The sequence below is a fragment of the Dendrobates tinctorius genome, unplaced genomic scaffold, assembly GCF_039654945.1.
Source record: "Dendrobates tinctorius isolate UK_male_01 unplaced genomic scaffold, ASM3965494v1 ptg000003l, whole genome shotgun sequence".
NCBI classification, from domain to species: Eukaryota; Metazoa; Chordata; class Amphibia; order Anura; family Dendrobatidae; genus Dendrobates; species Dendrobates tinctorius.
The window spans coordinates 35,315,030-35,338,727 of NW_027361671.1; the positions used below are offsets into that span (position 1 = coordinate 35,315,030).

The 23,698-nt window shown below is 41.7% G+C and overlaps 1 protein-coding gene and 1 long non-coding RNA gene across 2 annotated transcripts in view; both read right to left on the reverse strand.

The window, feature by feature from the left end:
• The window catches only part of SLCO4C1 (solute carrier organic anion transporter family member 4C1), a 149,059-nt gene that overhangs the window by 37,612 nt on the left and 87,749 nt on the right, over positions 1-23,698 (reverse strand). The window contains exon 7 of the mRNA XM_073545164.1: positions 23,053-23,197. Coding sequence (XP_073401265.1) covers positions 23,053-23,197 — 145 coding nt within the window. The remainder of the gene's footprint in view (positions 1-23,052; positions 23,198-23,698) is intronic.
• LOC141049175 (uncharacterized) lies at positions 325-4,192 on the reverse strand. Its single transcript, XR_012220281.1, has 2 exons — positions 1,520-4,192; positions 325-1,262 (listed from the first exon to the last, which is right to left on the reverse strand). It is a non-coding gene; the product is annotated as an uncharacterized lncRNA (long non-coding RNA).

Here is a 23,698-nt window from a genome sequence, read left to right on the forward strand (position 1 = left end):
ATGCTGCAGTTTACCTCTTATGTGTATTCTCCTGCCCATGTGTGATAACCTTCTGAAGTCAGGATGCATTACTGCATTCCCAAATCACTATTTTTAACATCAGGCCAGGTGACACAAAAATTAGTTGTATTATCTCCACTGTCACAGGAAATTGAAATCAAAGTGTAGAGATGATAAAGATCATACAACTTGTGTGTATGTATAGTCACCTGGTCAGGAGTACTAGTAAATTCATGATGCACAAAACACAGCATCATGATTTCACTGGTACACCTACCCAGTTGATTATTGTATTGAAGTGTAAAAAAGACAGAGTTCACTTGGTACAGGTATCAAAACAGGTTTTGTATTAACATACACACAAAAGAAAACTTTGTTACACCACTTGGTTTTGCCATTCCACCTGTCCCACATCTGAGTTGAAGTAGGCCGCAACTTGGTCCCTCATTTGGCCAACTTCATCGGATGACCTGAGAGGTTGCTGAGTAAATTCAGGCAATGGGTTAGGAGCTGCATCATTGAGTTCAAAGTTCGGGTGCTCTCTAACCATCACAAAATTATGTAGAACCACACAGACCTTCACCACCTCATCCACTGTTTCCAGTTTCATATTATTGGCTGTGCTGAGAATGCGCCATCTGGAGACAAGTATACCAAAGGCACACTCAACAGTTCTTCTGGCCCTGGTCAGCCTGTAATTAAAAATTCTTTTGGTGTGGTCCAAGTCCTGGCTGGAGTAGAGTTTGAGCAGGTTTTGGCACATCTGGAATGCCTCATCCCCAACCATTACTAAGGGCTGTGGCGGACCTTTGGTGTTGGGAAGAGGCCGTGGCGTGGGGATATTGAACTGGTTGCCATACAACCTCCGGCCCATGTCCGAGTTCTTAAAAGCCTGGGAGTCATTCCCACGGCCAAATGCCCCAATGTCCACAGCAACAAACATACAGTCTGCATCCGAAATGGCCATGAGTACTGTAGAAAATTACTTTTTATAGTTATAGTACTCAGAGCCTGTTCTTTTTGGCTTTATAATATGGATGTGTTTCCCATCAACGGCACCCAAACAGTTTGGGAAATTGCAGACTGTCCAGAATCTTTCAGCAATTTCAATCCACTTTTCCACGGTGGGCAGGGGCATAAATTCGGGACAGAGAACGTCCCACAAAGCCCTGCAGGTGTCCGCAACTATCCCAGACAAGGTTGATATTCCAATCCAGTACTGGAAGTGCAGTGAAGAGAGGCTCTCTCCAGTAGCCAGGTATCTGGGTAACCGAGAAACAACAAAAATTAATATTTGTGTATATGGATTTTCACAAAAAACACAAAAAAATAAAATTTAAAACAAGAAAAAAAAATGGCATACAAATAAATATGCAGCCTTTTCTTTACTACATGGCATAAAAATAATACTGCAGCCTTTGGTTAACTACATGGTAGAACAATAATTCTGCCAGCTTTGGAATCATACATGTGAGAACAAAGAAAATTATGCAGGCATTGGTTTTGCAATACTACGTACCGTAATGTGACCAAGAGCCGTTCCTCAGGAGGAATCGCACGACGGAGCTGTGCGTCCTGTCTCTGGATGGCATCTTGGTCATGAGCAAGCAAATCCCTGAAGCTTTGTTGGGACATCCGTGTGTAATAAGTAAATTTATCCACACACGCCGCTGCTGCCGTCTTTGTGTCTCTCTCTCCCTTTGTTGATGGCAAGCAACTGCATAAACCTGAGCCATCCTGATGTCGAGATCCAAGTTGAAATGAAAACTCTTCCAGCGCTGATCCATGTTGTCAAGAGAAAGTGAAAGCAAATGTGAAGAATTCAGCTGTAAACAGGGTCTATATAAAGAATTCCCATAACACAAGCCCACTGCTGTCCCATTGGTGGAGTCTGTTGCAAGAATTTTTCAAGGATTTTCCTTCTGTGATTGTGACACCATGCGCATAAAAAATGCAAACGCATGGAAAACTGCTTGAAAACGCATACAAACGCAGCGTTTTTTGTCATAATGTGCACGATGATGCGACAAAAAATCACAGCATTTACAAGCGTTTGTAAGCGTTTTTTGCATGCGTATCATGTGCGCTCGAAACGCTGCGCAAAAAGGTGCAAGTGTGAAACTAGCCAAAGACGTCACTTCCGGGCCATATTACCACATGATCTATGATGCGTAGAAGGTCTTGCGCTGCAAGGAATGGGTCCGGGTAATGTAACCAGAAATGTACACACTGCTTTGTTAGAAGGGAGCGGGGAATATAAGCACCTCCCATAGATCCCCAAAACAAAGCAGTGATTACAAATACCGACAGCAGAATATAATCTGCCAACTGAACTGATAAAAAAATAAATAAAAATAAATAAATAATATTAAACCCTTTCTGTCATGTGACGCACTATCCCATCCATGTGCCCTGGGACTTAATTCCCAGGGATGGGATAGTACGTCACAGCGATCAGCGGCGCCCACGTGGTGAGCGCCGCTGATTGCGGCCGGGTGTCAGCTGATTATCACAGCTGACACCCGGCACAATGTGTCAGGGGCGGTCACGGACCGCACCCCACACGTTAACCCCTTGCACATCGCGATCAAACACGATCGCGGTGTACCGGGGTTAAAGGGAAGCATCGACAGGGAGGGGGCTCCCTCCGTGCTTCCCTGAGCCCCCCACAGCAGCGCAATGTGCAGCGCTGCTGCGGGGGGCTCCATCCCTGCAGATCCCCAAATCCAAGATGGCGACGGGGACCTTCGGGGGCCTGCAGGGAGCTGGCTTCCTCAGTGCCTGCAAAGTGCAGGCATGAGGAAAGCCTGTGCAGTGCCTGTGACAGATCGCTGATCTGTCACAGCGATCTGTGATGTGACAGATCAGCGATCTGTCACATGACAGGTATGTCTTCCCTGGGACAATGTTCTAAAGTTAAAAAAAAGGTGTAAAAATAATTTTAAAAAAATCGCTAATTAAAAAAAAAAATATTCCCTAATAAATTCATTTTTTGGAAATAAAAAAAAACAATAAAAGTACACATATTTGGTATCGCCACGTCCGTAACGACCCGCCCTATAAAACTGTCCCACTAGTTAACCCCTTTAGCGAACCCCTTAAAAAATAAAAATAAAAAACTAAGCAAAAAATAATGATTTATCATACCGCCAAACAAAAAGTGCAATAACGCGCGATCAAAAAGACGCATATAAATATCCATGGTACCGCTGAAAACGTCATCTTGTACCGCAAAAACACAAGCCACCATACAGCATCATCAGCAAAAAATAAAAAAGTTATAGCTCGCAGAATAAAGCGATGCAAAAATAATTATTTTTTATATAAAATTGTTTTCATTGCATAAAACCGACAAAACATAAAAAAAGACCTAAATGAGGTATCGCTGCAACCGTACTGACCCGAAGAATAAAAAGGCTTTATCAATTTTACCGCAGGCGGAACAGTGTAAAGGCACCCCCCAAATGAAATTCATGAAACGCTGGTTTTTGTTCATTCTGTGTCCCAAAAATCTGAATAAAAAGCGATCAAAAGATGTCACGTGCTCGAAAATGATACCAATAAAAACATCAACTCGTCCCACAAAAAATAAGACCTCACATAACTCAGTGAGTCAAAATTTGAAAAAATTATAGCTCTTAATATGTGGTGATGCAAAAACTATTTTTACAATAAAAAGCGTCTTTTAGCGTGTGACAGCTGCCAAAAATAAAAACCCGCTATAACTAGTAAATCAAACCCCTCGTTATCACCCCCTTAGTTAGGGAAAAATAATAAAATGAAAAGAAAATGTATTTATTTCCATTTTCCCATTAGGGCTAGGGTTAGGGCTAGAGTTAGGGCTGAGATTAGGGTTAGGGGTGTGTTGGGGTTAGGGTTGGAGTTATAATTGGGGGTTTCCACTGTTTGGGCACATCAGGTGCTCTCCAAACGCAACATGGCATCTGATCTCAATTCCAGCCAATTCTGCATTGAAAAAGTCAAACGGCGCTCCTTCCCTTCCAAGCTCTGCCGTGCGCCCAAACAGTGTTTTACCCCCACATATGGGGTATCAGTCTACTCAGGACAAATTGCAAAACAACTTTTGGGGTCCAATTTCTCCTGTTATCCTTAGGAAAATAAAAAATTGGGGGCAAAAATATCATTTTTGTGGGAAAAAATGATTTTTTTATTTTCACGCCCGGGCGTTATAAACTTCTGTGAAGCATTTGGGGGTTCAAAGTGCTCACCACACATCTAGATAAGTTCCGTGGGGGGTCTAGTTTCCAAAATGGGGTCACTTGTGGGGAGTTTCAATAGTTTAGGTACATTAGGGGCTCTCCAAACGCACATGACACCCGCAGACCATTCCATCAAAGTCTGCATTCCAAAACGTCACTACTTCCCTTTCGAGCCCCGACGTGTGCCCATACAGTAGTTTTCTCCCACATATGGGGTGTCAGCGTACTCAGGACAAATTGGACAACAACTTTTGGGGTCCAATTTCTCCTGTTACCCTTGGGAAAATAAAAAAATGGGGACTTAAGATCATGTTTGTTGAAAAAATACGATTTTTTTATTTTCACGCCCGGTCGTTATAAACTTCTGTGAAGCACTTGGGGGTTCAAAGTGCTCACCACACATCTAGATAAGTTCCTTAGGGGGTCCAGTTTCCAAAATGGTGTCATTTGTGGGGGGTTTCCACTGTATTGGTACATCAGGGGTTTTCCAATCGCGACATGGTGTCCTATCTCAATTCCAGCCAAAAAAGTCAAATGGCGCTGCTTCCCTTCTGAGCTCTGCCACGCGCCCAAATAGTCGTTTACACCCACATATGTGGTATCAGCGTACTCAGGACAAATTGCACAACAACTTTTAGGGTCCTGTTACCCTTGGAAAAATAAAAATTGGGGGTGAAAAACATAGTAACATAGTAATTAAGGTTGAAGGGAGACTTTAAGTACATCTAGTTCAACCCATATCCTATCCTAACTTGCCCTAACATGTTGATCCAGAGGAAGGCAAAAAAAACCCATGTGGCAAACAGTAAGCTTCACATTGGGGAAAAAAATTCCTTCCCGTCTCCACATACGGCAATCAGACTAGCTCCCTGGATCAACGCAACACTAAGGAAACTAGTGTATATACCCTGTAATATTATACTTTTCAAGAAAGGCATCCAGTCCCTTCTTAAATTTTAGTAGGGAATCACTCATTACAACATCATATGGCAGAGAGTTCCATAGTCTCACTGCTCTTACAGTAAAGAATCCGCGTCTGTTAGTATGCTTAAACCTTCTTTCCTCCAGACGTAGAGGATGCCCCCTTGTCTCCGTCACAGGTCTAAGAGTAAAAAGATCATTAGATAGGTCTTGGTATTGTCCCCGCATATATTTATACAATGTAATAAGATCACCCCTAAGCCTTCGATTCTCCAAGCTAAATAACCTCAAGTGTAATAACCTGTCTTTGTATTGCAGACCCCCAGTTCCCTAATAACCTTGGTCGCTCTTCTCTGCATCCGCTCCAGTTCAGCTATGTCTTTCTTATACACCGGAGACCAGAACTGTACACAGTATTCTAAGTGTGGTCGCACTAGTGACTTATATAGAGGTAAAATTATGTTCTCCTCCTGAGCATCTATGCCTCTTTTATTGCATCCCATTATTTTATTCGCCTTTGCAGCAGCTGCCTGACACTGGCCACTAAAAAAGATCATTTTTGTGGAAAAAATATGATTTTTTAATTGTACAGCTGAACGTTATAAACTTCTGTGAAGCCCTTGTGGGTTCAAAGTTCTCACCACATATCTAGACAAGTTCCATGGGGGTCTAGTTTCCAAAATGGGGTCACTTGTGGGGGGTTTCCACTATTTTGGTACATCAGGGGCTCTCCAAACGTGACATGGCGTCCGATCTGAATTTCAGCCAATTTTGCACTGAAAAAGTCAAACGGCGCTCCTTCCCTTCTGAGCTCTGCCATGCGCCGAAACAGTGGTTCCCCCCACATATCAGGTATCAGCATACTCAGAACAAACTGCATAATAACTTTTGCAGTCCAATTTCTCCTGTTACCCTTGGTAAAATAAAAAAATTGAATCTGAAGTATTTTTTTTGTGAAAAAAGTTAAATGTTCATTTTTCTTTAAATATTCAAAAAATTCCTGTGACGCACCTGAAGGGTTAATAAACTTCTTGAATGTGGTTTTGAGCACCTTAAGGGGTGCAGTTTTTAAAATGGTGTCACTTTTCGGTATTTTCTATCATATAGACCCCTCAAAGTGGCTTCAAATGTGATGTGGTCCATAAAAATAAAATGGTGTTGCAAAAATGAGAAATCGCTGGTCAAATTTTAACCCTTATAACTTCCTAACAAAAAAAAATTTGGTTCCAAAATTGTGCTGATGTAAAGTAAACATGTGGGAAATGTTACTTATTAAGTTTTTTTTGTGCCGTATCTCTGTGATTTAAGGGCACAAAAATTCAAATTTGGAAAATTGCGAAATTTTAAAAATTTTCGCCAAATTTCCATTTTTTTCACAAATAAACGCAAGTTATTTGAATAAAATTTTACCACTACCATGAAGTACAATATATCATGAGAAAACACTGTCAGAATCACCAGGATCCATGGAAGCGTTTCAGAGTTATTACCTCATAAAGGGACAGTGATCAGAATTGTAAAATCTGGCCCGGTCATGAACGTGCAAACCACCCTTGGGGGTTAAGGGGTTTACCATACCCCCAAATCATCACAAATACAGTGACTAAATATTAGCTGTATTTGATGACTAAATAATACTGCCATATTGTGACCGAACAATACCACAATACATTGAGAATGCCAAAACGATTGAATAAAACCATCTAGCCATAATTAAAGCAACCACCATTCCATAACTATATAACACAACCATGGCAGCACAAATAGTCTTATTGACATCCTCATTATTATCTTGTCAAGGTCCAGTCTTTCTAGTTAAAGAGGTTGTTTCATGCTCATTACTGATTAAAATTGCAAAGTGCTTGTAAAAACTAGAAACTTTGCAATTTTTTATTAAAAATACTCTCTGTTTTTAAGAACGGAGATATTTTTATTTCTATTATTTACTGCTCATTACTAGTGTTGAGCGATACCATCCGATACCGTGAAGGATTGGATCGGACCGATACCCAAAAATTATCGAGTATCGCCGATTCCGATACCGGAAACCCCATTCAAGTCAATGGGACAGAAATATCGGAATTACAAAAACCCTTTCTTTACTTGTACATCCAAAGTTTGGGAGGGGGGAAGAGTGTGGGCAGTGTGTGGGCGGACACTGTGCGTGTCTGTGTGCGGGCGGGGTCAGTACAGGCCTCTCGGGGGTCTGTGCGGGCCTGCCGGGGGTCTGTGCGGGCTGCCAGGGGTCTGTGTGGGCTGCCAGGGGTCTGTGTGGGCCTGCCGGGGGTCTGTGCGGGCCTGCCAGGGGTCTGTGCGGGCTGCCAGGGGTCTGTACGGGCCTGCCGGGGGTCTGTGCAGGCTTGTCGGGAGTCTGTGTGGGCTGTCAGGGGTCTGTGCGGGCCTGCCAGGGGTCTGTACGGGCCTGCCGGGGGTCTGTGCGGGCCTGCCGGGGGTTGTGTGTGTGTGCAGGCATCGTCCGATGGGACTACAAGTCCCATCGGGCTATGCCTGCTACAATGACAGTGATTGACACATTAGCCAATGATGGGACAGTAGTAGTCCCATCATCCGGCTAATGTGTTGAATGTAAAAAAAAAAATCATACATACTACATATATACTACATTCATACAACATACATACATACTACATACTACATACATACTTCATATATGCTACATTCATACAACATACTACATACGCGATGACGTCAGCTGATCTGAAGGCAGCTCCACTGGCACCACGCATGCGCGACAGTCTCCCCATTGATTGGCTCACAATGATCAGATGACTGTCCCCAGCCAGGCATTTAACTTGGGATGCTCACAGTCATAGCCACGCCCCCCGAGGAAGCGGTCTCCTATACCGTGAAACGCGCGTAGGGGCATACAAGCTGACGCCTACTACACACTGGGACATGATGGGTATGTTTAACCAGCTCATTTGAGCTTATTTTTGACTCTTTCCACAGGATTGTTTGCCATATGATTTATGACACATTCATATGGCGCATGTTTGAGTTTCTCACATACTTAGTCTTAGGACATATTGGCTGACCTACACCCAGTTTACTAGTAATTGGCACTGTCATTCCTATCTGGGCACTACACAATACACAATATTGCCCTGGGGTTGCTTTTTGACAGCGACTCTTGTACAATAGATTCACCATTTGTTCTGTGGCTGGTTTGGTGATTACTCTCTATGCCATTCTGCTACTATCATAGTGATTATATTGCAAACCTGTGGTATTTGTCTTTTGGCTATACATGCCCATTATAGGCTGTCTGCTTATCTTTCTAGTATCGGGCCTTATGTGATTACCCATTTTATTGGTTCCCCTATTTTCCTGTATCTCCAATGTGTGTCTTTTTTGATAAATAAATATAATATACGGTTGAAATGGATTTGGATTCTGGGCTCTCCTTTCTCTCATTTTATTGAGAATCGTCTCCATGTTAATAGATTTCATGAGGCACTATTAATGTACTTTACTAATAATGGAATAAGGATGTTTCTTTGGAGTATTTTTCATATATATGTCTTTTCTGTGTTTTTCACAGCAACACGCTCCAAGCCTCATATGGATTATAAGGCACGAGAACAGGCTTGGTTAAATCAAATCGATGAGGTTTTTAATGATAAACCCGGTACTATTGTGGCTACGAGTAGCAGAGACCTCAGGGAGGCAGGCAGAAAAGTTAGATCACTTTTAAATCGGCGAACCAAGACTTGGTGGAATCGGGCATTCCTTCAGAAATATGTTGAAAAGGGCCTCATCCCACGAGGACTCAGAGTTCAAGTGTTTCCCTCCTTTCCCATTGACGATTCAGAGGTTAAACAGAAATGGGAAGACTTAGCCAGTGGATGTTCAAAAGGGTTCATGGAACTCCTTATCCAACTGAATGAAAAAACCATAGCTGATCTTGATCAAGAGATTGAGGAGCTACAAAATTCAATCAAAAAAGATATGTCCAGTGACGAATTGGCTTCATTTAATCGTGAGTTGGATCTTGATTTCACCAAATGGGAGAAAGAAATTTGCGAGATAAAAACAAAAAAATTCTCGAGGGATATGGGTGATTACCAATCTGAAACAGTGTATAGATGGAACCGTAGATTTAAATTATCAAGGAATCCTAAACGGGGGAGATCATTCTCCGTTACTTCATATGCTTCCAGTGAAGGATCGATTAGATCTAATTCTAAATCCATGGAAATGCGTTTAGGCTCTAACCGGGAAGCACAAGCTAATAAAACTAAATCTCTTCCATCCAAGAAAAACGATAAACCTAAAAGCCATACACTTCAGGTAATCAACCTGTCTAATCATGTGTTGACTCCAATTCAAGTTGAAGTATTATCTAAGGGTTTAACTTTTTCCCCTACCAACCCTTTTGATTTGTTCACAGCTGTAAAAGACCTGTATTTATTTTCCCGCAAATTAATTCTTAAAAAGTTTCATAACAACAAGAAACAGGACCCACCTACTAACACTCAGTTGGAGGAAGAGGCCCTTTCTACACTGGAGGAGCTATTGAGAGAACAAGAGCCCAATCCCACAGGTATGTTTCCCCAGAATATACGTCCGAAATCCACTAGGTTCCCTCCCTTGTCTCTATGTCCAGCAGTAGAGATTTTTACAAGGTTGGTTATGGAGGATTTTGGTAAAATCTCCACAAGACGTAATCCTGATAATCTCACGGCACAACAACGCGTGGCCATTGATGAACTGAAATCTTTCTCGGACGTTGTCATAAAACCTGCGGACAAGGGAGGGAACATAGTGGTTTGGCCTCAGGAAATGTATGAAAGGGAGGCTAAGAGACAACTTCGAAATAAGGTGACGTACTGTAAGTTAGATCATAGCCCTTTAACAGCTTTTTCGGACACTTTAGAGGAGATCCTCTTTAGGGCCCTCGAACAGGGAATTATTCCTAAACAGATTTTTGAGGGCCTCTTGATTAAATTTCCAAGGATTCCTACCATATATTTTGTACCCAAAATCCATAAGGACCCCCTTGATCCGCCGGGACGTCCCATCGTGTCAGGCATAGGGGGGTTGTGCGAACCCATATGTCAATTCATAGATTATTACCTAAAACCACTTGTGGAGGCATTGCCCTCCTATGTACGAGATACGACGGACGTCCTGGCACGGATCGATGGGATGTCCTTGGAATCAGACATGTTCCTCGTCACTGCGGACATTGAATCGCTATACACTTGCATTCGACATCAAGACGGTATTGATGCCTGTAGGTTTTTTCTGAGGAGCAGCAGCTGGGATGGCTCTACATGTGACTTAGTTTTGGAGTTACTTGAATACGTCCTCACACACAATTTTTTTGTTTTCAGGGACGTGTTTTATTTGCAGCAGTGCGGCACTGCCATGGGCGCGGCCTGTGCCCCCTCTTTTGCTGGCCTCTTCCTGGGATACTGGGAGTGGGAGGTCTTTGCGGGGGAGGGGGGGCAGGCCGCTGAACATGTGCAGTGCTGGCTGCGTTACATTGACGATTTGCTCATGGTGTGGCAGGGTTCACAACAACAGCTTAAAGAATTCATGGAGAGTCTTAATAACAATGACTATAACATTAAACTAACTTATACCTGCAGCAATTCTGAGGTGGATTTCCTTGATATCAAGATACGGGTGGACCGTGCATTTAATTTGCAGACGGACGTATATAGGAAACCCACCTCAGTCAACTCACTTCTCCATGCTGGATCCTGCCACCCATGGGCAACCATTAGGGCCATCCCTGTTGGCCAATTCTTGCGAATTAGGCGTATTTGCTCCTCAGAGGAAACCTTTCTGGATCAAGCCGGAGAGTTGAGAGATCGTTTTCTCAAACGGGGCTATAGTCGGCGCTGTGTTAGGAGGGGCTTTGACAGGGCAAGAAAAACAAACCGGTCCGCTCTTTTACAATCAAATATTAGAAAGAAAAAACAAGAGCAGGGTAATGTCAGGTTCATCTCAACCTTTAATGGGGGATGGAACCAAATGAGGGACATACTCACTAAACACTGGAATATATTGAAGACGGAGTCCTCATTGACGAATATAGTCTCTGAGTATCCACTTATGACATACCGCAGAAGCCCCAATTTAGGGGATATGCTGGTACGTTCGCATTATGTCCCACATATCAGGAATCCTTTTGACTCTCGTGGCCCTCCTTTGGGATGTTACCCTTGTGGTAATTGCGTCGCATGCAAGAATGTCGTACGGACATCATCATTTCAATCTGTTGATGGAACAAGAACCTATTCAATTAGACAACATATAACTTGTAACACCGCTCAGGTCATCTATTATGCTACGTGTGGGTGTCCTAAAGTTTATGTAGGTCTCACGAGTCGCCAACTAAAATTACGCGTTCGCGAACATGTCCGCGACATTCTTGCATCAAAGACGATAACGGATCTTACACAGTTAAAAACCATACCCAAACATTATAAATTAATGCATAATAGTGATCCCAAATCCTTTTCGGTGAGAGGCATTCAGCATGTAAATAGTGGTATTAGAGGCGGCGACATTATACGCCTTCTCGCACAGAAGGAATGCAGATGGATCATGGTACTTGGGACCATGACACCACATGGGTTAAACGAATCACTCAGTTTTGCGCCTTTTTTATGATTTATAGAATATTGATTTATTTCTGCCTGCCATCCCAAAATAGGTATCTCTCCTCCTCTCCCTTCTTTTAATTATTTGTTGTTTTTAGAGTACGTGTGTTTTTTGGACTCCGTACTTAATCTCATTTTTTTTAATTGTTATTTGTCTGGCTATAGATTATGCACTCTTTCGCCCTGATGTTTTGGAGTGGAGAATTTAACTGTGACGCAAGTAGCACGTGATATGGGACCTACGTGATAAAATCATCATCGAACTTGCAACAGCAAATGATCTTATGGCTGATATGTTACCGGCAGAAAATGTGCAAGCGGAGGACTTGACGCAAATGGACGAACATATACTTGTGGTTGCATCTTGTCTGCTGTTCATAATAATCTTTTGCTCTGTTTGACAGTTCACTGCTTACATCAATAGATGGGTTATTTCTCTGTCCAACGCATATGCTATTCACGTATAACACACGCACAGCTAATTAGTATAATATTCACTCCCACCTTTCTCAGTTAATAATCCTCCTTTTTGTTAATTTTTCCTTATTTTTCTCTATTTTTATTTTTATTTTTATTTATTTTCATAGGGTCAGATCATCTGATGTTTTTGTGACCTCTCCATGGGGGGATTCACGTACGCCATGCGTCACACAGACACGTATTACATGGGATAGACGCTGCTTGTGTAGTGGTCTAGCTCCGGCCACTCACACGTGGCGTCTGTTTACCAGGAACAAAACACCGCTTGTCCTGGCTGTAATCTAGGAAGCGGTTTGCTGGCCGTCACGCGATGACGTCAGTTGATCTGAAGGCAGCTCCACTGGCACCACGCATGCGCGACAGTCTCCCCATTGATTGGCTCACAATGATCAGATGACTGTCCCCAGCCAGGCATTTAACTTGGGATGCTCACAGTCATAGCCACGCCCCCCGAGGAAGCGGTCTCCTATACCGCGAAACGCGCGTAGGGGCATACAAGCTGACGCCTACTACACACTGGGACATGATGGGTATGTTTAACCAGCTCATTTGAGCTTATTTTTGACTCTTTCCACAGGATTGTTTGCCATATGATTTATGACACATTCATATGGCGCATGTTTGAGTTTCTCACATACTTAGTCTTAGGACATATTGGCTGACCTACACCCAGTTTACTAGTAATTGGCACTGTCATTCCTATCTGGGCACTACACAATACACAATATTGCCCTGGGGTTGCTTTTTGACAGCGACTCTTGTACAATAGATTCACCATTTGTTCTGTGGCTGGTTTGGTGATTACTCTCTATGCCATTCTACTACTATCATAGTGATTATATTGCAAACCTGTGGTATTTGTCTTTTGGCTATACATGCCCATTATAGGCTGTCTGCTTATCTTTCTAGTATCGGGCCTTATGTGATTACCCATTTTATTGGTTCCCCTATTTTCCTGTATCTCCAATGTGTGTCTTTTTTGATAAATAAATATAATATACGGTTGAAATGGATTTGGATTCTGGGCTCTCCTTTCTCACATTTTATTGAGAATCGTCTCCATGTTAATAGATTTCATGAGGCACTATTAATGTACTTTACTAATAATGGAATAAGGATGTTTCTTTGGAGTATTTTTCATATATACTACATACTACTGTACATACATACTTCACATATACTACATTCATACAACATACATACATACTACATGCTACACACATACTTCATATATACTACATTCATACAACATACATACATACTACATACATACTTCATATATACTACATTCATACAACATACATACATACTACATATATACTACATTCATACAACATACATACAGTACATACTACATACATACGTCATATATACTACATTCATACAACATACATACATACTACATACATACTACATATATACTACATTTATACAACATACATGCATACTACATGCTACATACATACTACATATATACTACATTCATACAACATACATACAACATACATACTACATATATACTACATTCATACAACATGCATACATAGTACATACTACATACATACAACATACATAAAACATGCTACAGACATACAACATACATACTACATACATTACATTCATACAATACATACATATAGACATACAGTACATATAACATAGAGTACATATTCACCATCACTTGTCACTTTGATCCCTGAAGCCAGTGTCATTTTTAAAAAATATTAACATAACAAACAACCGATATACTCCCTGATCTGCAGAAATCCACGAGTGTCCCACGACAATCTCCCGTGGAGAACAGCAGCATCAGCTGATGCCACCGCTCTCTAGGGGCCTCAGGAATACAATGACGGGAGGTAGGTATCCTGCCGCACTGTATTCCTCCGCCACTGTAAAAAAATAGTCCAGAGTCTCACTTTTGGCATTGCTGTGTGAGAAAGTTCCCACGCAGCTTTTGCCATAAAGTGAGACCAGTGAACTATAGTAACCTCTCAGTGATGCACTGCAGGAGATCGTCGTGGGGCACTCGTGGATTTCTGCAGATCAGGGAGTATATTGCTTGTTTGTTATTTTAATATTTTTTACAGTGTATGTTGTATGAATGTAATATATATGTAGTATGTATGTATGTATGTTGTATGAATGTAGTATATATGTAGTATGTATGTTGTATGAATGTAGTATATATGTAGTATGTATGTAGTATGTATGTTGTATGAATGTTGTATATATGTAGTATGTATGTAGTATGTATGTAGTATGTAGTATGTATGTTTTTTTTTGTTTTTTTTTAATTCAACACATTAGCCGGATGATGGGACTACTACTGTCCCATCATTGGCTAATGTGTCAATCTCTGTCATTGTAGCAGGCATAGCCCGATGGGACTTGTAGTCCCATCGGACGATGCCTGTGCACACAACCCCCGGCAGGCCCGCACAGACCCCCGGCAGCCGGCACAGACCCCCGGCAGGCCGGTACAGACCCCGGCAGCCGGCACAGACCCCCGGCAGGCCCGTACAGACCCCCGGCATGCTCGTACAGACCCCCGGCAGGCCCGCACAGACCCCCCGGCAGGCCCGCACAGACCCCCGGCAGGCCCGCACAGACCGCGTATCACAGACAATGAAAAGTTGTTAATGGCTAATAAATTGCTCAGTAGCACAGATGAACCATCAGAGCACGCTAACCTACATGAGTTGATAATTTTACATAGTTATCTAATCTATTCTAGAGCTTTTGTTAAAGTAGTTTTTGAAACGTCAGAATATAATGCTCGGCATTTGCTTACAACTTGCAGGACATATTGCTTTTGTTCTTCATCTTTTGTCAGAAGGTCGTTAAAGTCGGTTACTTCCTACCTCTTTTAATTTTTCTTTCCTAACTTTTGGATTTACAACCCTAGCGTGCTCTGATGGTTCATCTGTGCTACTGAGCAATTTATTAGCCATTAACAACTTTTCATTGTCTGTAATGGTGGGATCAAAAAACGATAATCCCACCAACTCTGCATTCAAATACCACAAATGGTTCAAAAATTTGGTCAGGGCTATTTCTGCAATGTTGTTGTCACATTCTTTATAGTCTAACAGACTATGCAAAATACCTAAATCTTAAAATACCTCAATTTGGATTTTTTTCAAACTTTGAGCGACGAGCGGCACGGGTTAACGTCGTTTGATCGAGCTCAAATTTTGGCTATCTCAATATCTGGAAAGGGGAATCGTTTTGTGGGGTCCAGACGGACAAAATTCCGACATCGATTTTTTGCGGTCACCCTAGTGTGCACATAGCCTAAAGGTCAATCTTCGAGAGTGCACTGCCTGTGGAAAGCACAAAGCTGTGAGCCAGAGAAGTGGTGCACTCCTGAAGACCAGAGATGTGCAAAGCCTTTTAACTAGCAACATCCAGGAAGAACATTGTCCAAAACAAAGAAGATGTGCCCCATAAGGCAGGTGCCACTTTTAATACTGCATAGTTCAGGGCAGACTGTGTAGTGCAGGGCAGGCTGTCTGTGCACTGATTACATGTTCTATACACAAATTGGTTCAGAGATGAAAACAGTTGAACATAACTAATTTGGTGGTGCTGAAATTGTTTAAATGTGCTGATCTATACAGGAGACATGTGCCCGCAACACCTATAGGTGGAATCGTGATCCACCCACGGCTGTTAACTAGTTAAATGCCGCTGTCAATCTCTGACAAAACTACACAAACGTCCAAAAACATATCATTTGTAAATGGGGACCTTTAAGTCAAGATGACAATAATTCCCATAGTGTTCTTAAAGTAGGGTGTGTTAAGAATACATATAACCTAAAAAATGGATACAGAGCATCCAAGCAAACCATTGAAGGAGGATATTTTAAAAAAGAAATCATTTTATTCAGTGAAATATACAATACAAAAATGCATAAAATATCATGAATCATGTATAAAGAGATAGGTAAGAGGAAAAAAGGTTTACTCAAGTAAGATAAGAGTGATAAGGTGGAAATAGTAACAGGCTAAGGGTTAATGAATAACAAGTCTATCATATAAGCCTACCCTGAGGCATGGAAAAACACCAGGCTTAAATAGCAAGGTGCTTATTAGGTTATATGTCAATCTCTGACAGCGGCATTTAACTGGCCCTTACCGGAAGTGCGTCCTTTATCCCACCCATCGGTGACCCTGTCACATGACCACAGGTCACCGATGGGTTGGCATGACAACCAGAGGTCTCCAGCAGACCTTTATGGTTGTCATAGCCAGATTGCTATGAGCGCTGCCCGTTGGCCGACGCTCATAGCAAGTGAGCATTTCTGCTACACACAGGTGATCTGATCATTGCCTGTGTGTAGCAGAGGCAATTGAAATAGTGCAGCTTCTAGTCTCCCATGGAAACTATTGAAGCATGCAAAAAGTAAAACAGAATGTTTTTAAAAATATTGAAAAAAATAAGAAAAATATAAAAGTTCAAATCACCCCCTTTAGCCCCATTCAAAATAAAATAATCAAATCAAATATACACATATTTGGTATCAAAGAATTAACCCGATCGCTAAGCGGCGTAACAAAATGAAAATTAAAACGCCAGAATTACGCTTTTTTGGTCATCACAACATTGTATTAAAATGCAATAATGGGGGATGAAAAGATCGTATCTATACCAAAAAGGTATCATTAAAAATGTCAGCTCAACACAAAAAATATAAGCCCTCACCCAACCCCAGATCACGAATAAAATAGAGACGCTACGGGTATCGGAAAATGGCACAATTTTTTTTCAACAAAATTTGGATTTTTTTCACCACTTGGATCGAAAAGAACCGAGATATGTTTGGTGTCAGTGAACTTGTAATGACCTGGAGAATCATAATGGCAGGTCAGTTTTAGCATTTAGTGAACATGGTTAAAAAAAAAAAAAAACAACTGTGGAATTGCACTTGAAATTTTTTTTCCCGTTTTCCAGTACATGATATGTTAAAACCAATGGTGTCATTCAAAAGTACAACTTGTCCCGCAAAAACAAGCAATCAAATGGCCATTTTGATCAAAAAATAAAAAAAGTTATTGCTCTGGGAAGAAGGGGAGCAAAAAACAAAAATACAAAAATTGAAATACCCCTTGTTGTTAAGGGGTTAAACTAATGAAAGATTTAGAAATGATCTGTATCCCTGAAATGATTGTTAAATAAGCCAACATTCACTCCAGTTACCAGTAAGCTTAAATGTGAGAATCATATTAGTACTTTAGTTCTTTCTTCCACATGACCTTCATTTGAGGCTTAAACATAAAGGTTGCTAACAGTAATACCGAATGATACCATGCTGTACCATAGATGATTGGTTCATTGTTTAAATACATAAACCCGGTTCCCGATTTTTGTCAAAGTACATAAATATTTATTCTACATTGTGCCAGGATTCCCTACAATGCATTCTATTGTTTCTTCTCGGTTGACCGTCTGCCAACGATATAGTAATTCAATTCACATAGAACAATATTTTTTAACTAGATTCTGGTATGATTTTCGTCTTTCCAAAAGAAAGAAAAGGATGAAGTATGGTTTAAAGTTATTTATATATATATATTGAATGAAAGTACAAGATATAGACTTGATTGAATCTGCCAAGATTCGAATTGGCCAAATGGTGAGGAATTTATAAAGAAATTCAATTTGCAGAAAAGTTATTCCCCACAGGCCATCGTCCTATCCTCTGTGCTTCTTCTTTTCCCTTTTTTTCTCCAACCCTCATAGCACACTATCAGGCTGGGTGAGGGAGAAGCAAGGTGCACAACAATGGCGAGAGGGAGGGGAAGTCCAAACACTAGGGAAGGGGGTGTGAAGACCCCAAGGCAGATCTAACAACACCCTGTCTCGCCTGATGTCCCTAAACCTATATAGGTTCCACACCTTATCGCTGAGCAGCAACCTAATCTGTGCCTGACCCTAGCGATAGGCCCTGTATAGGGAGGGGACGGGTTTAACGCGAATCAGCCCCCACTCCAACTAAAGACAGAAGCAGTGGAAAAATGAGGGGATACACTTAGCTTGATTAAACCATCGAGATATCACACCAGCAATCCTCCAAGAGTACTCCAAGAAGACACTAGCCGACTGATAGTACTTCCAACCAGACAGAGGGAATTTGAGATATTACCAGCACCTTGCTGAAGAGACTGAAGGTATTTAAACCTTCAGCAAGAGTATATACTCGTCTGATTAAAGCATTGTGCCAGGTGCGGAGCAGGTGCTGCGACAGTGACTGCAGCCTCTGCCCTTTAATGATGCTTTTTTGAGTATCCCAGCATGCACTGGGGAATCTTGAATGAAGAGTCATCAAAATTGTAAAAAAAAAAAAATAAAGCAGTTAGTGTAGCTAGGGAAGGATTAGGAAATGTTAGATAAAGTATAGATTAGATTATGGCACTAAATAAATAGTCATTTAGAGTGAAAATTAAGTTGTATTTCGGACCACCCCTTTAACCCCTTTCTGACCGCTGATGGGATAGTACGTCAGTGGTCAGACTCCCCTGCTTTGAGGTGGGTTCCGGCAGTGAGCCCACCTCAAAGCCACCACATGTCAGCTGTTATGAACAGCTGACATGTGCCCGCAATAGGCGCGAGTGGAATCGCCGTCCGCACGCGCCTATTAAGTAGTTAAATCCCGCTGTCAAGCGCTGACAGCGGGCATTTAACTAGCACTTCCGGCCGTCGGGCCGGAATTGAGCTCATCGCTGACCCCCGTCACGTGATCGGGGGTCGGCGATGCGTTGTCTGGAGACCTCTATGGTTGTTCCAGGCAGATCGCTTTGAGCGCTGCCTGGTGGTCGGCGCTCAAAGCAAAGCAGAAAATCTGCTACATATTGGCGATCTGCTCATCGCCCATATGTAGCAGAGCCGATCGAGTTGTGCATGCTTCAAGCCTCCTATGGAGGCTATTGAAGCGTGCCAAAAGTAAAAAAAAATGTTTAAAAATAAAAAACCTAAAAGTTCGCCCCAATCAAAATAAAACTATAAAAAAAAATCACACATACACATATTAGGTATCGCCGCGTTCAGAATCGCCCGATCTATCAATAAAAAGGAAAGCATTAACCCGGTCGCTAAATGGCGATTTTGCATTACAATGCAATAACGGGCGATCAAAAGAACGTATCTGCACAAAAGTGGTATCATTAAAACGTCACCTCGGCCCGCAAAAAATAAGCCCTCACCCAACCCAAGATCACAGAAAATTGAGACACTACGGGTCTCGGAAAATTGCGCATTTTTTCTTTTAGCAAACTTTGGAATTTTTTTTCACCACTTAGATAAAAGAGAGCATAGACATATTTTGTGTCTATGAACTCGTAATGACCTGGAGAATCATAATAGCAGGTTATTTTTTGCATTTATTGACCCTAGCAAAAAAGCCAAGCAAAAAACAAGTGTGGGATTGCTCTTTTTTTGCAATTTCACCACACTTGGAATTTTTTTCCCATTTTCGAGTACACGACAAACCAATTATGTCGTTCAAAAGTACAACTAGTCCCGCAAAAAATAAGCTATGAAAAGTTATGACTCTGGGTAGGAGGGGAGCGAAAAATGAAAAATTGAAAAAAGCTCTGGTCATGAAGGGGTTAATGCCATTCTATTAGACTTAAAAGGGAATATGTCACTCTTTTGAGCTTTTTGAGTTAATAATATGGGCATACAGGTTGAAAACAGCTGAAATTATTCCTGTATACCTATATGCCTCATTGATGCCTTGTTTAGTAAAAATCATCTTTCATAGCTTCAATCTTCCAAGCTATGGGAAGTAGGCTGCCCAAAAGATAAGACTGCCTCTGGTCTTCATTATACAAGACTTCTCCTACCCTTCTCTTCAGACGTCTAAGTGATCTCCAGAACACAGTTAGGGTGAAATCCTCACAGTGCAGAGGAGCAATGGCAGGCAGAATGGGATTTCCTACCGCGCCCATGACATCAAAGGGACGTGTGAAGAGAAGGGGAGGAGAAATCTTGTATAATGAAGACCAGAGGAAGTCTTATCTTCTGGGCAGTGTATGTCCCATAATGCGGAAGATCGAAGTTATAAAAGATGATTTTTACTAAATAAGGCATTATCAAGGAGGCATACAGGTATGACTAATTTCAGCTGTATACAGCCTATATGCCCATATTATTAACTTGAAAAGCTCAAAAGGGTGACAGATTCCCTTTAATGGCGCGCTAGTATTACCTAATGAGTAATGACAGTAGGTAGAGATTTGTGAAACATAATTACCACATTCATTTGTGTTGTGTTCTCTCTAAATATATGGAGGAAACATGAAGAAACTATTTTTGAGAAACAATTCTTGATTGCAAGAGAGGTGCAAGTAACCACAGCATACTGTGGTCCGGGGAACAAGTGAAAATAATGTATGTTCGATGCTGAGAATAAACAAAACTGAGCACTTGGGGCTTGTGCCAGAATTACGAACTGTATACCCAAAATGATAACAACACTTAAAAGACATTCTTCTTTACTGACTAATGGCATTAGAGTAATTTTTTGGTATTGCACCACTTGCTAATACACAGGAAGAGACAGTGCGGTGCCAATTGGACCACCATTCTCCAAGGTCCACAAAGTACAGTGGGTACAGAAAGCATGCAGACCTCTTTAAATTTTTTACTCTGTTTCATTGCAGTCATTTGGTAAATTCAAAAAAGTTCATTTTTTTTCTCATTAATATACACTCTGCACCCCATCTTGACTGAGAAAAACAGAAAAGTAGAAATGTTTGCAAATTTATTAAAAAAGAAAAACTGAAATATCACATGGTCATAAGTATTCAGAGGTTACTTTGATAGCAGCCTTCAGCTCTTCTGCATTGTTGGGTTTGGTGTCTCTCATCTTCCTCTTGACAGTACCCCATAGATTCTCTATGGGGTTGATGGCCAATCAAGGACAGTGATACTGTGGTTTTTAAACCAGGTATTGGTACTTTTGGCAGTGTGGACAGGTGCCAAGTCCTGATGGAAAATTACATTTCCATATCCAAAAAGCTTGTTGACAGAGGGAAGCGTGAAGTGCTCAAAAATTTCCTGGTATACGGCTGCACTGACTTTGGCCTTGATAAAACACAGTGGATTTACACCAGCAGATGACATGGCTCCCCATACCATCACTGATTGTGGAAACTTCACACTAGACCCCAAGCAGCTTGGATTATGTGACACCAGGAATGCCAAACTTATAGCACATGTCCTGGATATGTCTGTGTGAAGTAGCTCTTGAAGCAATGACTCCAGCAGCAGTCCAATCCTTGTGAATCCCCACCAAATTTTTGAATGGCCTTTTCTTAACAATCCTTTCAAGGCTGCGGTTATCCCGATTGCTTGTGCACCGTTTTCTACCAAAATTTTTCCTTCCACTCAGCTCTCCATTAATATGATTGGATACAGCACTCTGTGAACAGACAGCTTCTTTAGCAATGACCTTTTGTGGCTTACCCTCCATGTGGAGCATGTCAGTGATTGCCTTCTGGATGTCTGTCAAGTCAGCAGTATTCCCCATGATTGTGGAGCCTACTGAAATAGACTCAGGGACCTTTTTAAACACTTAGGAAGTTGTTGTAGGTGTTTTTTGTTAATTATTCTAATTTACTGAGATAATGACTTCTGAGTTTTCATTGGCTGTAAGCCATAATCACCATAATAATCAATATTAACAGAAATAAACACTATAAATAGATCATTCTGTCTGTAATAACTCTATATAATATGAGTCTCACTTTTTGTATAGAAGAACTGAAATAAATTCACTTTTTGGTGACATTCTATTTAGTGAGAAGAACTTGTAGACTGAAGAGCAGACTGTCACTCAGGGTGCATGGAAAGTAAGTACTGCTGAACTCACAGCATAGGAGACAGAGACTGTAACTGATCCCTGCCCAGCCTCTATGACTGGAAACAATCAGCTACAAGGAAAATATAACTTTAGTTTCTCCCTGAAGCCGCACATCAAATAAACCAGCCTAGCATCTTTTAAACAGCATTTACATGCAAATTACCACTGTGACTGTAGGTAAATTGTGTGCCATGATGCATTTTTGGATCTATGGCAGATTTGGCTTTTCATATTAAATCTTTTTTTCCTTTCAGGCCTTTGGGGATTAATGTCAGTCCCCCCCGTGCTTGCCAGCTGATGTAATTGCATTGCTGCTAGTTCTGCTGATGTGGGTGGTGACCACTCCCACCATCCTTAGAAGGTCACCTGATGCATCAGGTGTTGGTTGTACAGGGTCTTGTGGAGACCAACCGAGCTGGAGACAGGAGCTTTCTTGTGCAGTTGTGCTTGAGCTGAATGCTGTGATCTGATGCGTTACTCTGCTGTGCGGTGCATTGCACGAGAGAAGGCTAAGTGTCGTATTTTTGTTTCCCATTTCCCTAAGGTGTCAGTCTTTCCTTTCCTTTTTGGTGGATTAGTGCAGTGGTGGGACCAGTGTGCTCACCTGCCAGTTCCCTACTTAGGGATAGGAGCAGGGCAAGTGAGGGATTAGCTATCCTGGTCAGCGACAGGGTGAAAGAACCCATGTAGGGACAATAGGGAGATTAGGGCACATCATTAGGTGAGTGCAGGAGGTGTCCATTCCCCCGTTCCCTATCGACAGGGCCTACCGCTGTTATTGTGTCCCGCTGTTATTGTGTGTTTTGCCGTTCAGTGACCGACCCATTGTTGGGTCGTGTCACGCTAGAACAGTCACTTCATGACATAGTGGTTTAGAAGGTAACAGGTTCCCTTCAATTAAAGTAAAGAGAAAATCTTTACTCACCTCCAAGAATTGCTGAGAAGCTTGATGTTAGTGAAAACTGGTTTTCAATAAATTTGGGAAGAAACGCTGCAAAACCAGTGGTGATTAATGCATCTGAGCAGCTGGCGAATGTTAAAGCCATGAGTACAGGATTTTTTATCAAAAGCTAAAATTAAAGGAGATTGACAAGTTAGTGAAATGAAGCATCACATAATAACATGGTAGTAAATAAAATGCCTAAATCTTTTGAATTCAGAACATGTCAATATAAAACTAAAGAGCGTAGAATGCAATTATGTTATTCATGATGGCATTAGACTGGCCCATCAGAGAACCTGAGAATCCTCCAGTGGGCCAAAGGCATCAGCACTGCAACTCTAATGCTGTAGCCAGGATAAAGGTTATAGAGAGCACAATCTAATGCCCAATGCCGCCAGGGGTTGGCATGGCCAGTTTACTCTCATTACAATCTATTACACTGTAAGGGGGACGAACAGACTGCAGGTACCTGCGTACTGGGTCCAGAACTGATAAGGCAGCATCCCGTTTCCGGGGGGAGCTTTAGCTAGGCGGACCTTCCCCTGTTACCTGAGGGAAGCTCGAGCGAGGCAGACCTGCCTGCTGACTGAAAGGGGCGGGGAGATAAAAGGAGAAAGCTCGCGCAGCA